Source organism: Crocodylus siamensis, chromosome 8, assembly GCF_052110815.1.
Source record: "Crocodylus siamensis isolate JL-2025a chromosome 8, ASM5211081v1, whole genome shotgun sequence".
NCBI classification, from domain to species: domain Eukaryota; kingdom Metazoa; phylum Chordata; order Crocodylia; family Crocodylidae; genus Crocodylus; species Crocodylus siamensis.
Window position 1 is genome coordinate 14,817,910 of NC_143402.1, and position 14,814 is coordinate 14,832,723.

General features: G+C 47.4%; 1 protein-coding gene across 1 annotated transcript; it reads right to left on the bottom strand.

The window, feature by feature from the left end:
• Positions 1-1,796: 1,796 nt before the first annotated feature.
• On the bottom strand, positions 1,797-10,586 carry RAB39B (RAB39B, member RAS oncogene family). Its single transcript, XM_090059202.1, has 2 exons — positions 10,065-10,586; positions 1,797-5,522 (listed from the first exon to the last, which is right to left on the bottom strand). The coding sequence occupies exons 1-2, from the start codon at positions 10,277-10,279 to the stop codon at positions 5,096-5,098; spliced, it is 642 nt and encodes a 213-aa protein (XP_089915328.1). The 5' UTR covers positions 10,280-10,586; the 3' UTR covers positions 1,797-5,095.
• Positions 10,587-14,814: the final 4,228 nt, after the last annotated feature.

Below are 14,814 nucleotides of genomic sequence, written 5' to 3' on the forward strand. Positions count from 1 at the left end.
GCAAGGGTTTGGCAGCAGCTTGACAGAGAGGGGAGGTAGGTGTCAGCCAATCCTGCAGGTTGGGTCTGTGATGGGGAAGCTGAAGCTCAGGCTTTGTCAGGTGGGAAGCCAGTGGATCCGCAAGATCTGAGCGTAGTGTAGAGTTGAGCAGGAACTGCAAATCTGATGAGAGACCACTGGAAGTGGATGCCAAAGCCCACCTCTCTCTCAGGTTCAACAGAATCCCAGCCTATGTGCATACGTCAAAGCATCTTAGGTGCAGCCATGGATTTGGATACTGCGATAACAGGCTGTTTATTTGAATAAGCAGGGAAACCTTGGGCCTAGTAGCAGTAGTGAGAGTTTGGATCAATGCTTCTGTCAGCAGGCAATAGGAAAAACAATTGTCAAGCTAATAGATTCAGCATGGGGAATTACTGGGTGAAGCTTTATGCATTCTTCTGTAAAGGATGGTCACACCCACAAAATAAGTTTGCAGTATTTTTACTAAATGTGAGGTTGTTGCTCTACTTGTAAGTGGAGTGCTGGGATTCTTTTGTATAGAGAAACCTGTACCAAGCTGGCATGTCATAGCAAGGATTTTGGCTGTCTGCATGCCACTGAAGATTCTTGTCCCCCTCCTCCCCTTTGCTGCCTCTCTGCTCTGCCATGCTCAGGCATGGGTCATTCTTCTGTACCTCTGCAGGGCCATGCTGCTTGCTTCTGTGGCTACATTAAATGCTGTATCACAGTAGATTGTGTATAGTGATTTTACTTGAGAGAGCAGCCATGTATGTAGCAGATGGCCTGACTACAGATGGTACTGCCCTAAAAGCAGACAGGAGAGTATAAAGGAGCCATACGAGACCATTTGCAATGAGGAGCAACTGCTGCTTTCCTAGGGTCTCCTTTCTTCTGAATCCACTTTCTCCTTCCGTGAGCAAGTACCTCACACTGGAATCTGTTGTACAACAGCTCAAACCTACTGTAAAACAGCTCTCCTGGTGGATGCTTCCAGGGCAATGATTGCATTTCTTCAGTACGCACAATAAAATGTCAAGTTAAGCATGTACAAGGCAGCATATATATTGCAGCATGACATTAACAATCAGCTAGTGCTCTGGAGTAGGGAGCAGAAAGGGAACAAAACCTAAGCACAGTGAATGATATCCCCTTAGCACTGCTTAACGCTTTATCCTTGGCACTAACATGCTTAGCATAACACCCTAGGCACGTGCACTGAAGCAGCAAAGCTTTCCTGAAAAGAGACTGAGCTCTTGCTTATAAACTCTCCTTCATTAAGTGTACACTGACCATTTGGGTGACCCTATGGTTAAGACCTGCAAAGGGGGTAAGTCTTCCTTAGTTTGTTTTAAAAAACTTTCAGCATTTCACCATTCAGCAAGAGATTATCTGAAGGAGAAAAAAGACAGAGCGAGCTCTGTTTCTGGCCACTCGGCCTTCCCCTGATACAGGATCCTTTGCCACCACCTTTTAAAGCTCCACTGTTTCATGGTGGGATAGTTCCTCAGCTGCTATAAACCACTAACTCCACTGCAACTGAATGTGGGGAAGCTAAAACATCTTACAGCAACTAAGGATCTGTACCATGATACTTCGTTATTCAGAATACCTGCTATGATAAGGTTTCTCTGAACAGTGTGATTACCTTACCAAAAAATCATGGTTGGGGTTTTTTTGGTATATCTCTAGGGCAGCACGGGAGTTTCTCCAGAAGCCAACTGATTTCATAAAGGCTGTTAGCATCTTTAAAAGGACATCTTCTTTGAAAACATGCACCATTAGAGAAAATGCATAATATATTCTGTTGTAAACAGACTGTGTGTTGTTTATTATTGATCTACCTTGTATTGGGTTTTCAGTCATGGTAGCTGTAAGAAGTAATACAGTTACTAAATGGCTTACTGATGAAGAATGGGGGAAGGAAAAAACCACAAAGTTTCTTTACAAGTTCTGAATTTCACATAATCACATATTAACCATTTTGCTAAATACAAGCATGTTTTCATTCACATACAGCTAAATACAGCATTTTTTTCACATTTCATTACAGTGCATAACAGAAAGCTAGGAAAAGTGTACAGTATACTTTTATTCTGGAGGTTCTGAGCAATTCCAATCTAACATGCAGATTGTTTTTAACCTGTGATCTGGACCACAGAAAGTTTGTTTTTGTTCGACTGACTTCCCCTAGAGTAAAAGAGGTCCTGAAACTTTATCCTTTGAAACTTTTGCTTTCCAGTTTCTCCAATACCTCTTGCCATAGTCAAAGCATTAAAACCAGTTGTTAGAAAAGAATGCTTATCATAGCCTATAAGTTTTTTTCATCTTAGAAAAGAAACTCCAAACTTTGTACAGATGACTCTACATTGCTTATGTTTTTATAAGCTGCCTAGAAAATGTAGAATTAGAAAAAAGATGTATATAATGATCTCTCTTATTTAATATAACCATTTTTCTTTTGTTTTAATCATTTTAAGTATGTTAAGATGGTGTAGAATGTTTTCATACTGCACCTTTTTTAGAACTACAATACTTCTCCGATAAATTCAACATTTACTCTTAAGGCCTGAATAAAATTCCTTATGACTTTCTGCCTTAGAAAAACAAATAAACAAACAAACAAAAAACCCCTACGCCCACTAAATGAAATGCAGTTTTTCATTATAGTGAAAATGAGCAAATGCAATGAAAAACTCCATCACCTTCCCCATCAGCCAGGTTCCTGCTGTGCTGGCTTAGAAGAACCTGGTGATACCTGAACCCTACTAGTTTTACTTCCTTCTGTGTCCAAAAAATATTATTTAAGACTCATTCTCCTCAACAAGAATATCGGAGACAACTGTAGAACTGGCCCAGACTTGGAATGGTCAAAACAGTGGTTTGCAATATTTTTTTATTTGATGAATGGAAGTATGTCAACCTGACCTTTGTGTCTATCAAAGTTAGAGACTGGTGGCTCTGTTCTGAGTCTGGAGAAGTGCCGAGCAGGTCTCTGCACAATTCTGCCAATAGCCCTCGGCTCCAATTGGTGTCACTGTAAGTTGTGGACACGTGGCTCATACTATTCTAGCTCTCTCCCGATTCCCAATCCTGCCAAATGTATGCCATTCCAGAAGGTTTCAAAATGCCCTCTGCAGACTGTGGGCCCAATGCAACATCCATTCAAATCAATGGAAGGAGTCTGACAGACCTGTAGCACGAGGTCAGCAAATTCAGCACATTTATGACCTAAGCAAGATTGACCATCGGGCTTCAAAGTTAAAAGCTGCAGCATTAACTCTCCGGCTGATACCCCTTTTTTCCACGATCTCCTCTCTGCTCAGCAGGTGGTAATTTATTGGCAACAAAAGCAATGAACTAGAACTGGTACCAGAAAGTATAAAAGTAAAATATTACTTGTCTTCATGTACAGCTTTTATACCTAGGCTGTGATTATTTTTATGATCCAGTGTCCTGACCAAATGGTACAAAATACAGAAACAGATCTGAAGAGAGATTGGTTCAACTTGTTAACAACCAAAAAAGCATACTCTTATGGAACATGTTACCTTAGAAAAGCAATTAGGAATACTTGTCTACTAAGAGGCCTGCATTCAAACACTGAACACGCCTATTTGGTTTACCTAACCCTCCAGGCCTTTAACAGTTTGGCTTGTAAAGTTTGCAAACTTGAATAAATCTCACTATAAGTTCTGCTAATAAACTGATCCCCCTAGGTACAATTCAGGTGCATGGTTATCATGCTACATTTCAAAAGCTTACTTTGATACTTAGAGGAAGTAAAGTTCAAATGATGGATGCTGTTCCCAGAAAATAAATGCCTAGTTAGAGCCTTTGTAATGCAGCTACCTAATCATCAGATTCTACCTGAGATGGATATGACTGGATTCAAACAGAGGAGAAAATATTCCCTCTTGGCCTTCTCTGACCTTTCTACCAACTCAGGTGTTTGTTCTTATGCTCCTCCCTCCAGGTCATTCCAATAAGGAAAATGACACTTAGGGACCAGAATAGGTTGCCAGTGGCTGCTCTGTTTTAGCACCATTCTTTAAAAAAAACTCACCTTTCTGGGTGTTTGATGCGTTTAATTTATGCTCTGGAATGTTCGTGCGTTCGTTCCGTTTTCCTAGTAAGTGGAGCTTAAAGGGGCTTAGCAGTAGGAGGGATTTTCACACCCCGGCACTGCAGACAGAAACAGCAGTGTTTCCCCATCTGACAGCTGGTTCCTGGTGGTGATGACCTGTCTGTGAAATACAGGATGGCAGGACACACTTGAGAAGCTTTATGTTCCTAACCTGTTAATTACACTGGAAATCGCTGAATCAGAGGTATCTCCAGTATAATCATCTAGCTAGATTATATTTAATATTTAAATTCGTACCTCAATCCTAACTGGAACCATTATGCGGGATTTTAGTGTCAAGAGTCTCGGCCAGGTGTGGTAAGACTAATAACCCAATAGGGGCAGGTGGTGATTAAGTTTTAGTTACCAATAAAACAACCCTTAGTTTCCTCTTTTAATACCAGTGAGTTTTTACTACAGGTTTTTAGGTGCAAGAACATTAAACACCAGAAATGTGCATGCCACATCTGAAAAACGGTTTCCTTTTGAGCTAACCACTGAAGCATTGCTCATGAGGGGTAACCATGCTGCATTCTCATCTTTCTGGAAATAACTGTTGACATACACCAACATTCTCGTTCTCTTTTTCTACACGCATGTCTCATACTAATAGACTATTCATACTGTGGCTTCAGCACGCAGTGTATAACTATAGATTTACTTAAAACAGGATATGGAAAATTCCCTGGTGCATACCACCTGGTTCAGATCAGCTTGCTCTTATGCCTCCCATCTCCTACAACGTAATCATGCATCCTTGTTCATTCTCATGTAAGTTTGTAGCCCCACCCCACCCCCGATTCTGGAAGGTTATTTGGAACGGAACATTGTTTTTCTGGTTCTGTTCCTCTAGTGTCCAAAACAACACGTTCACCACGCTAGCGTTACACCCCTTCTGTCACACGGAGTTCACTTAGTAGAGTATGTTTGGTTAGTAGAGTTCATCATAGCTTTTCTCACTAGACGTGATTAGCACAAGCACCTCCTATCTGATTTCACCACCTCTTCTGAGGAGTGTACTACATTTGGTACAAACCCACTCTTTACCCCTTCCCAGCCCTCCTGGATTGAAATCTCCCCCTTTTTAACAAGCTCATAAATATCTCGAGTCAGGTCGGTGAAGGCCTTCTCCACATTAATGGCATCCCGAGCTGAGGTCTCAATGTATCTCATACCATATGCAGCAGCTAGTTTCTCGGCCTCGTGCCTGGTAACTTGCCGCTGTGTGTCAAGATCACATTTGTGACCTACCAGGACAAAGACAATCTGGTAGGGCTGGACATGGACCTTTGTCTCTTCTAGCCACTCATGGACGTTCTGGAAGGACCTGCGGTTTGTAATGTCAAATAAGAGGAGGCCGCCTACTGAGTTCCTGTAGTAGGCTCTGGTGATGGATCTGGAAAAGAAGAAACCCCCACAACAAGAAAATAAAGGTTATTTGAGAGGCTGAGCATTTGGGGACCAGTAGGGGGTCTTTTGGGGGTGGGAAAGGGGGGCTTGTTTTTTAGATTCTTTTTTCCCTTAATGTAACATTTCTGACCAGCTGAGTCTGGTAGAAGAAATTTGGTTGGATAAATTTAGAAATCTGAAGGCCAGAAAAAAATGGAATTATGTAGGCCAAGGAATTTCACCCAATCATTTTTGCCTCATTTGTAACTTCTGTTTAAGCTGCAGCCTATCACTTAAAAAAAATCGTGTCCAGTCACAACTCAAAGCCTCCAGTAATAAGAGAATATACCACATCTCAGTTAAGTTGTTCCAGTGGTTAATTACCCACCCCCCGTTAAAATTTTGCATCTAATTTCTAGTCTGGATTTGTCTAGTTTCAGCTTCCAATCATTGCATCTTACAACTTTTCCTGCTAGATTATGGAACTGTCTGTTGTCAGAAACTTCTTCCCCATGTTCATCACACGTAGACCACAATCAATTCACCTCCGGTTTAAAAGTGTTGTAACAGAGGCAAGGATCTTTCCCAGAATGGCAGGTTTTTGGAACTAAATACTCAATAAAGTATAGCTGTTTGTAAGACAAAAAAGTGGGATTGATAATAGACTGCTGTGGAGTTAGAAGCCAGAGCAGAGAAGCCTCAGAGAAAAGCACAGGAGATATAGATACATTCCTGCATGACTGTATGCGCAGACGTGCATATTAATTATTTTACAGCTGATGCAATACATTGTAGTACAGGCATCATCACTGATGCATTTGAAAGGGGAGTGCAATACTTACCTCTGCTCCAACAACTAAGTGAAGCAGATCTAAAAGGGGAGGGAAGGGGGATAGGCAGTAGGTAGGCTTGGGACTTCCAAGATCTTTTTGAGCAAGGACAGATCTCTCTGCAGACAGGCACAGGAAGTGAAGTCAAGCTAATAGAACAAATACAGAACTAAATTGTAACATTTGGACTTACCAGGTTTACATTTGGATGGCAAGTGACCTTGGATAAATAACCGGGAGGCTGTGTCATAACTGCTGAATAGCCCTTTGTTGTGAATAAAATAGTAATTATACCTTTATGTGGGGAGGAGCTCCTGTTCAAAAACGCTCTCTCCTTGGTGGGATCCTATGCGAGGATGGAATGCATTGCTGCTCTTTTGTCACAAAACAGGAACCAGTTAACCAATGTGGATCATGTTGGTAGGAGGTTAATGGATCCTGCAATTTTTATATATTCAGAGAAGCTGCTCACAAATGAGTACTTAAGAGTTCCTAAATTCTGACCTATCAGCAGTGAACAGCACTGCCATAGTATGTTGGAGCGGGGAGGGCAATCCACAGAAAAACAGGAGAGGACAGAGAAGGAAAAGGGATTTCTTGGCTGCGTTGTGGATAATCTCTTCCCTCCCAAGCATCTGGCTCAGCATCGTAAGCAGCTCTGCATATCTGGTACAGAGCTGTGCGATTTGCCTTTTGCTCCCTCAGCAGCAGCAGTAATCAGATTCGGTAGCCTTTTAGTCCTCCCCAGCTGCTACAAAGGGATCTGTTTCCCGGCGCGCTCAGAGCTTCCGCTGCAGCCTCTCGGTCACTGGGGCAAACTCAACAGCAATACGATACAGGCACCTTCAAACTACCTAAGAGGATGCTTTGATTCTTGTTAATGTTAGACACTGGCTGGATCCCTCGCAGCCACTTGAGGTGAGAAGAGAACAAACTGCAGAATTAGAGACATTTGAGGCACAAAAACCTGCTCGGTCCAGGATGGGGGGGATAGTTCTCTCCCCTCAAAAGTGGCTCCATGTTCCAAACAGCCTCCATGACTTGATGCTTTTCCTGCAAAACATCTCACTTTGAGCTCCATATCAGCAACAGGATTTTGGCACATGCCTAACATTAATTTCATGGAACAGCTCCTGATTTACCTCAAAATGCACAGGCAAAATGGCCTGGCACAGGCATGTCCCAGCATTCACAGCCATCAGAGCACAGAGACTGTTTTCAAATGTGCCCTCCACACTACCCTGACATTGACTGTTTGCTTACGTGGGAAAAGCACACTGCTGCGATAAAATCATGGGACCAGAGTACGGAGGAGGTGGGTCCACAAGAGACACACGATGCCCACAATACCTTCCTGCCCCCATCTTGGCACACCTACATATACCACAACTGAGACAGGGTCAGCGCATTTCACTGGTCCTATTTGCACTTGCCTCTGCCTGAAAATCCCTGAGCTCACTGAAGGAGAAACTGTTACAGCTACCACCGTGTTACAAAAACGACCTTTTCCATTCATAATGCTGTCACAGCTTTAAGGTGACCTGGGAAGGAGCAGAAAGAAAAATGGACTCACGCCTCATTCTTCATTCTTTATAACATACCAAGAAGGTCTGACGGAGGGAGAGAGAGGCATGCTTTTCAGTGTTCGTTTCTCTGCTGCTTTTTCCATTGGAAATTCAGGTCTCGGTTGTGGCAAGGACTAGGGTGACTGGAAAACTCTCCTCCTAATAATCATCATTATTCATCAAGAGCAAGCTCTTAATTAGTAAAACAAGGGCATCTCAAGAGACCAAAATGGGAGCTATTGGGAGGGAAAGCATTTTTGTCAGACACTATGAGCCCTTCTCTTTTGTTTTCAATGCCTAATGAGCACTTTGAAGACAGGGCAGCTTTCTGCCATAAAAATCCTTTCTGTGGCAAAAATCCCTCCTTCTCAATGAAGGCAAGAGAGCTCACACTCTTATGTGACACCCGGGAGAGGCCAGCCAGCAGCAGCAGGTATAACTAGACTTGTACTTAATCCCAGTATGCCAAATGTTGTAAACTGAGAGAGAAATGTTTTGGAAGGGGGTGGGGGTGGGGAAATCAGGCTTCCTATACACTACAAAAGGGCCCGGCAGAGGGGAGGCAAAAGGACACCAATTCTTCATCGGATCCCTATAAATGCCAAGGTTCAGTGCCAGAGTCTGCACCGGCTGGAACCTGGGTATAAGGCTTCTCTTTCTAGCCAAGAAAGGTTGCAAGGTTTCTGTCTCTGCCTCAGCACAGGGAAAGGAGGGAGGGGATTTAACCTACTGACTGAAAAAAGGGAATAATTTCTCAAACAGATCATTAAAAGCAAAGATGGCAGCCTCCTGAAGCACCTCAGAGATCTGGAGGGATGGAAGGGGTCCACCAGGGAGAAGGATTAATGGGCAACATGCAGGTCAAAGACGTATGATAAATACAAATTACCACATGACTGCAATTTGCCATATGGTTCTGCAGGGAATCCTGTGGATATTACCACATGTGCACCTTTTATGTTCTCATCAAGTCAAGCTTGCTACCAATTAATCTCTTAGATTATTATTCAGTGTGGGGGCTGTCAGGCACCTTATCACAGTAGCCGACCCACAGGTAGGAATGTAATTCTTGTAGGTAGCCAGAAACTCGGCCTATTTCTGTCTCATAATCTGTAGACTTGAAAAAGAAGCAACTGTTTTTGGTGGAGCCACATTTTCAGTAGCCATGTTCTGGAGTCTTGACCCCTGCTGCTCTATGGCAGGTCGCTACATTTTTGCCCTTCCTTTTTTGGCGGAAACTGCATTTTGGTGCCAAAGCCACCATTTGCGATAGATTTGCGTTGACTTCACAAGCTCAGTGAATTTCTGTTTCCATATCTAAGGGGGAGTTCAGTCTTGACCTATTTTTGCTAGTGCCAGAGCGAGCCCAACAAGGGGGATGCCTGCGTTTCGGCAAAATCTTTCCCATCAACCTAGACGGGCAAAGCAAAAGCCACTGTGCCCTCGTCTCTCTCACACACAAGTGCACGTGTGTGCACACACACACTTTGAGCAAACCAAATGTGTACTTTTTCCTAATGGACAAGAATATGAGAACTGCTGTGTACTGAGTCCGCGTTGCCCAGCACCAGTGCATGTTTGACCAGGCCTGGCTGCCGCAAAGGGGGCGAGGGGCTGGGGCAAGGAGGCACCAAGCGCCACTGTCTTCACACCGACACCAAGCTGGCCCTCCGCCGCCTGGCTCGCAAAACGCATCTCTGGCCTCGTCTACAAAGAGACCCGTGCAGGGGGGCAAAGGTCCTCCTGGTGTATGTGCTCCGCGGCGTTGCCAGCTACAGCGAGTAGACCACGTGCAAAGCGGTGACACCACAGACGTGGTCTACGCGTGGAAGCGCCCGCGCTGCACCTGGTCTGCATTCGGTGATTAACTCTCAGCACCGACAGCGCAATGTCGTCACACCCCTGGGGCGCAGCGCGGACGCCCCGTCACCCCTGGGGCGCAGCGCGGTGCAGACGCCCCGTCACCCCTGTTGTAGGCAGGGAAACCGAGCGGCCTGGGCCTCCCCAGAGCTTTCCCCTGCTCCTGTCCCACTCGCACCAAGCCGGCGCCAGGGGCCCGTCCAGCGCGGGGCCTGGTTGGGACGCCACCCCCGGGTCCCCCGCGCGGGCCCAGCCCGGCCGCACCTAAGATGGAGGCCGCTCGCCCGCCCTCACCTGAAGCGCTCCTGCCCGGCCGTGTCCCAGATCTGCAGCTTGATGCGCTTGCCCGGCTCGATCTCCACGAGGCGGGAGAAGAAATCCACGCCCACCGTGGGGTCGGACACCTGGGCGAAGCGGCCCTCGGTGAAGCGGCGGATGAGGCAGGACTTGCCCACGGTGGAGTCGCCGATGACGATGAGGCGGAACTGGTAGAGCCAGATGGCCTCCATGCCGGCCCGGCCCGGCCCGCGCCGCCCGCACCGGCCGCCAGGGGGCGCCGCCGCGCCGCCACCGCCGGGCCCGGCCGAGGGGTCGCTAGGGCCGGGCGCTCGCCGCCATGGCGCGGGCGCGGGGGCGGGCGCAGGGGCGCGGCGGGGCCGGGGCGGGCTGCGGGCGGGCGGCGCGGCGCTGCGGCAATGGCAGCCGCCTCGGCACCAGGCACTGACTCATCGCTGGCATCAGCAGCTACCGCAATGCCCCGGATAGCGGGGCCCGCTACCGCATTGCCTCGAAGAGCGGCGCCGGCTGGCAGAGGCCCCGCCCCTCACCGCCCGGGGGCCTCGCCCCAAAGCCGTCCCCCGCTGGGCTCTTCCCCTCCTCGTGCCCATCCTGCGTGGGGCAGGGCTCGTCCGCGTGGTGGGGGGGGTCTCACGGAGGGCATTTCAGGGGCGCCCCCTCTCCCCCCCCCGGTGGATTTGAAATGGGATCGGACACGTGTTTGGAGGAAAAGAGCACGGGCGACTGGCGCCTCCCGGGTCTGGGGGACGGCCCTGTTGGGGGGGGCAAGTGCCCCCCTACCACGCCGCAATGTAAAGGGGCATCGTCGGCCTCTGAATCAGGTCTGGAAAGCTGCGAATGAGAGAGGATCGGTAGGAAACCCCCCCGGTCAGACCCATGTCGCTTGGCCTGGTGGCGTCTGCTCTCTGCCCCGGTGTGACGCAGGCGAGAGGGACCTACAGGCAGAGCCGGTTTATGGCAATTGTTAGGTTCTTATGAAAAACCCAGAGATTTCGATGGGAATCCACGGGGCCCATAACATCCTACCTCGTAGGCTTTCTGGGTGCTTTGCAACCGAACTTGCTGTAGTATTTTCCTGTAGTCAAAAATAAGTCAAAACTAAGAGCTGGCATTTTCTGAGGGGGCAGCCTTCAGTCTAAAATGGAGGAGCACTGGTAGAGACTGGCCTGTCCCTTCCCCTGAATCCCCGGACGAGTCTGGGCCGAGCCCCTGAGGCACTTGGCGGGAAATCGGAGAGTCGCCAGTTTGTTCCTTCTGCGTCCAACAGAGGTTGGTGCCGAGGGGTTGGAGGACTGGTGGATTCCCAGTGGCCAGGGGAGCCCGGGACCAGCGCACGTCCCTCGTGCGTCTTGCAGGAGGAGGTGACAGGACTTGCTGCAGGTCACAGCACATCTATGTCTACGGCTCCCCTAGGTCCCAGGCGTGTCCCTTTCTTATGGGGCCATCTCTCCTCTATTAAAGTAGCTGGTGACGCAAGTATAGTTTTGTGTGTATTCACCTATTCCTGGCACCTGAGTGGATAAAGGAAGACGACAATTCAAAGCGTTGATTATTTATTTAAAGATTACAAACCAGTTCTTGAGTCATGGCAATCAGTGTCTTGGCTGGGCGGTCTGCTGTGCCGTGGTAAGTGCAGCCTCAGTGTGTCACGAGCGATCGACAGTCCTCCTTGCTGCCCTGCCGGTGTGCTGAGCACTGCACATACAGGTCCGCGGAGGTGAATATCACACATTGCCGCAGCGTTTCACATGCTGAAAGAGCACGCCGCAGCTCTAAGCAGGGGCATCCACCACTTGCAACGCAGCCACATCTGGAGTGGAGTGGGGCAGCGTTTAACAGCCCCCAGTCCCATCATACCACACCACAGCTGAGATCAGTTTGGACTGTGAGCTCCTCAAACGAGTACTCTTCCACTCCTGCCGAGTGGACTTTCTCTTTAGGTAAAACCCTCAAAAAGTCATGAGAAATGGGAAAATAGTAGGGGTGTGCGAAGCGGGCCCTATTCAATTCGGATTCAGATTCAGCCCAAATCTGGGACGGTGATTTGATTCGGATCACTGTCCTTGATTCGATTCGGCCAAATCTTAATCTGAAGATTTGATGCTGATTTGGAGAGTCAGTGATTCCAGCCAGAGACAGCTTTAAATGTTTTTTCTACATACCGCAAGGTAGCAGGTGATCGCTGGGATGCTGGGGTGCATGGAGCGTCCCGCAGGAGTGCAGTGGGGGAGCGGGGGGCCTCCATGTGCTCGGTGGTGAACCTAGAAGCACTTCCGGTCCACTTCTGGGTCTGCCAGGGAGCACGCTGCCCACCCCCCACATTCCCCCAGGTCAGCAATCAGCCGCAGGGGCCCATCCCAGGCCCAGGAGGCACCAGTCACCAAACCGGGGGGGGGGAAGTGGGGGAGTCCCCCCGGTGCACTCCCCAGCAGACCCCAAAAGTGGACTGGAAGTGCTTCTGGTCCACTTCCAGGTCTGCTGCTGAGCATACTGGGGAGCCCCCCGCACTCCTGTGCGATGCTCCATCCGTCCCACCATTGCAGCATTCATGAGCCGCCTGGTACCTAGAGGTACGTAGAAAAAGCATTTAAAGCTGTGTCTATGTCCAATCTCCGAATCAATTCGGAGGGTTCCGATTCGATTTGGGGAGATTAAAGGGTCCTCTGATTTGATTCAGATTCAGAGATTTGACCACCGAATCGGGCCAAAGCTCCGTTGAATCGAATCAGGGACCAAAGCTTCACACAGCCCTAGAAAATAATCACCCAGACTCTGCAGTAAACCAAAGTATTAATTAACATATTGCTAACAGTTCAATTTGTTGATAAAAATGACAGAAAATAAAAAAATGTTGAAATCATTGACATTTGTGAAAATGTTGACTTAGAAGCAGGACCTTTTAGACAGGAAATTATTGTTGTTCTGAAAATTCTGTCAGCTCTAACATTAACATAAAATGAAAAAAACAACACGTGATGCCTGTTGTCTACAACTGAAACAGAAAGAGGCATTTTTAACGCAGGCATTAATAACCGAACTTGGAAGTTGACCAGGATGCTTACTGGATTTAGTATTGTTTTTCCTGAGAAAAGTGCCAAGGGATTTTTTTTTAATGTACTTTTAAATATAATTTATTAATTAGAAATCTTTAATCAGAGAGTTCTCATTTCAGTGGTATCTTGGGATGGGAAAGAACCCCCTCCCCTTGCAGTAATACTGCATTCAACTACAGCATTGGGCAGCACGGCCCTATTACAAACAATCAAAGTTAACTTTTCATTAAGCAGTGAATCCTTGGCAGTGATGCTTTGCATGCATCTGATGCGCTTTTTCCACATGAGTTCAGAGCACTTCACAAGCATTAATTAAGCCTCCTGGCACTTCATTCTGTTTTTCTCACTGTTTTTCACACCTTTTTTCCCAACGTCCTCCTTCCAGTTGGAAATTACTGGAGGACCCAGGATCTAGCTAGTCCTATAGTAACTCAGTCACTATTTTACGAGGCTCTGGGACATACATCAGTGAACCCCAGGTACTCTTGCTCTTAGGGTATACTAAGTCACCGCTCCTAACAGCACTCAAAGGGGACGTAGAGCACTGGTGCAGGAGGAAAGGCACTTACAGCTCTGTGTTGAAGCCTTCATGGGCCAAGGCTTGTAATCCAACCAAGTGAGCATGCATTGGTTACTTAAACAATTTCTAAAAAATGAGCACTCAGCTCTTGGGGGTGCGTTACTTCAAGCAGCAATACTAGGCAGCGTCCAGCCTTGAGGGAGCTAGGACAAGGCTCCGGGTAAGGTGACATGGTTACTCAGTTGTAAGCAAACCTACCAAGCTCTGGTGGTGACTGTGGCTGGATTAACCCTTTAGTGGGCCCTAGGCAAACAAACTCGTGGGCCCCTGCTTTTTTTCACTCAATAATTTTAATATGTAAAATAAGCACAACTGGGCCCCTTCTTCACCTAGGGTCCTAGGCAGGTGCCTAGTTTGCCTCTGCATTAATTCAGCCCTGCCTCCTGTTTTGTAGGTGGCCCCAGAAATGTGTCTTGCGAGATCATGAAGGTGTAGGCAGCACCACTGGGACCTGCATTTGGGATGCGGAGTCAGGTTTGGGGATGCCATGCGCAGGCCTGGGAATGGGAGGAGGTACTAAAGACTCCAAGGGTGCTGGCGCAGAGGAATGAGGAAGGAGGCAGATGTATAAAATTATCCACTGCCCGTTTATGTGCAGGGAGAAGTGGGATTGAAGCCCGCAGAGCTCCCAGAGTACCATGGCCTGCTCCTCCTAGCAGATTCACAGGATGGGACTTTCTTCTCACTTCCCTCTTACATGTGAATATAGATGAACACACGCTGTATGACTAGGCAGCCTGGATATTAATTAGCAGCAACTGAGAAAGCAAGAGAAAATGAAAATGAGATCCTGGGAGAGCTTCTGCTCTGGTACAATTTAAGAAGGTGAAAAAAAATCTGCTGCCTAAAAGAAATAGTAACCTATATTGAATGCAAAGTATGCAAGCAGGCTATCTAGGCAGAGGCTGGGCAGAGCTGCTTTATAAGCTGTAGGGTGAGCAGAAATCGATGGGGAAGCTCTTCGCAATTCAAAGAACAGTATGAGCATGCCACAGATTTTTAAAAAAGTCCTGATGTCCTCTGTCACCCTGCAACCCATCACACAGATCGGTGAGCTGAACCTTTCAGTATATGGCAGCCTGGATTCTGGATGGCCAGGCTTGCACCTGATGGG

Bases quoted from the DNA above. Each gene is read 5' to 3' on its own strand.
- RAB39B (XM_090059202.1), bottom strand. From the start codon at position 10,279: ATGGAGGCCATCTGGCTCTACCAGTTCCGCCTCATCGTCATCGGCGAC. The intron at 5,523-10,064 runs GTGAGGGCGGGC...CTTCTTTTCCAG, and splicing joins GCCGGGCAGGAGCGCTTCAG to ATCCATCACCAGAGCCTACT.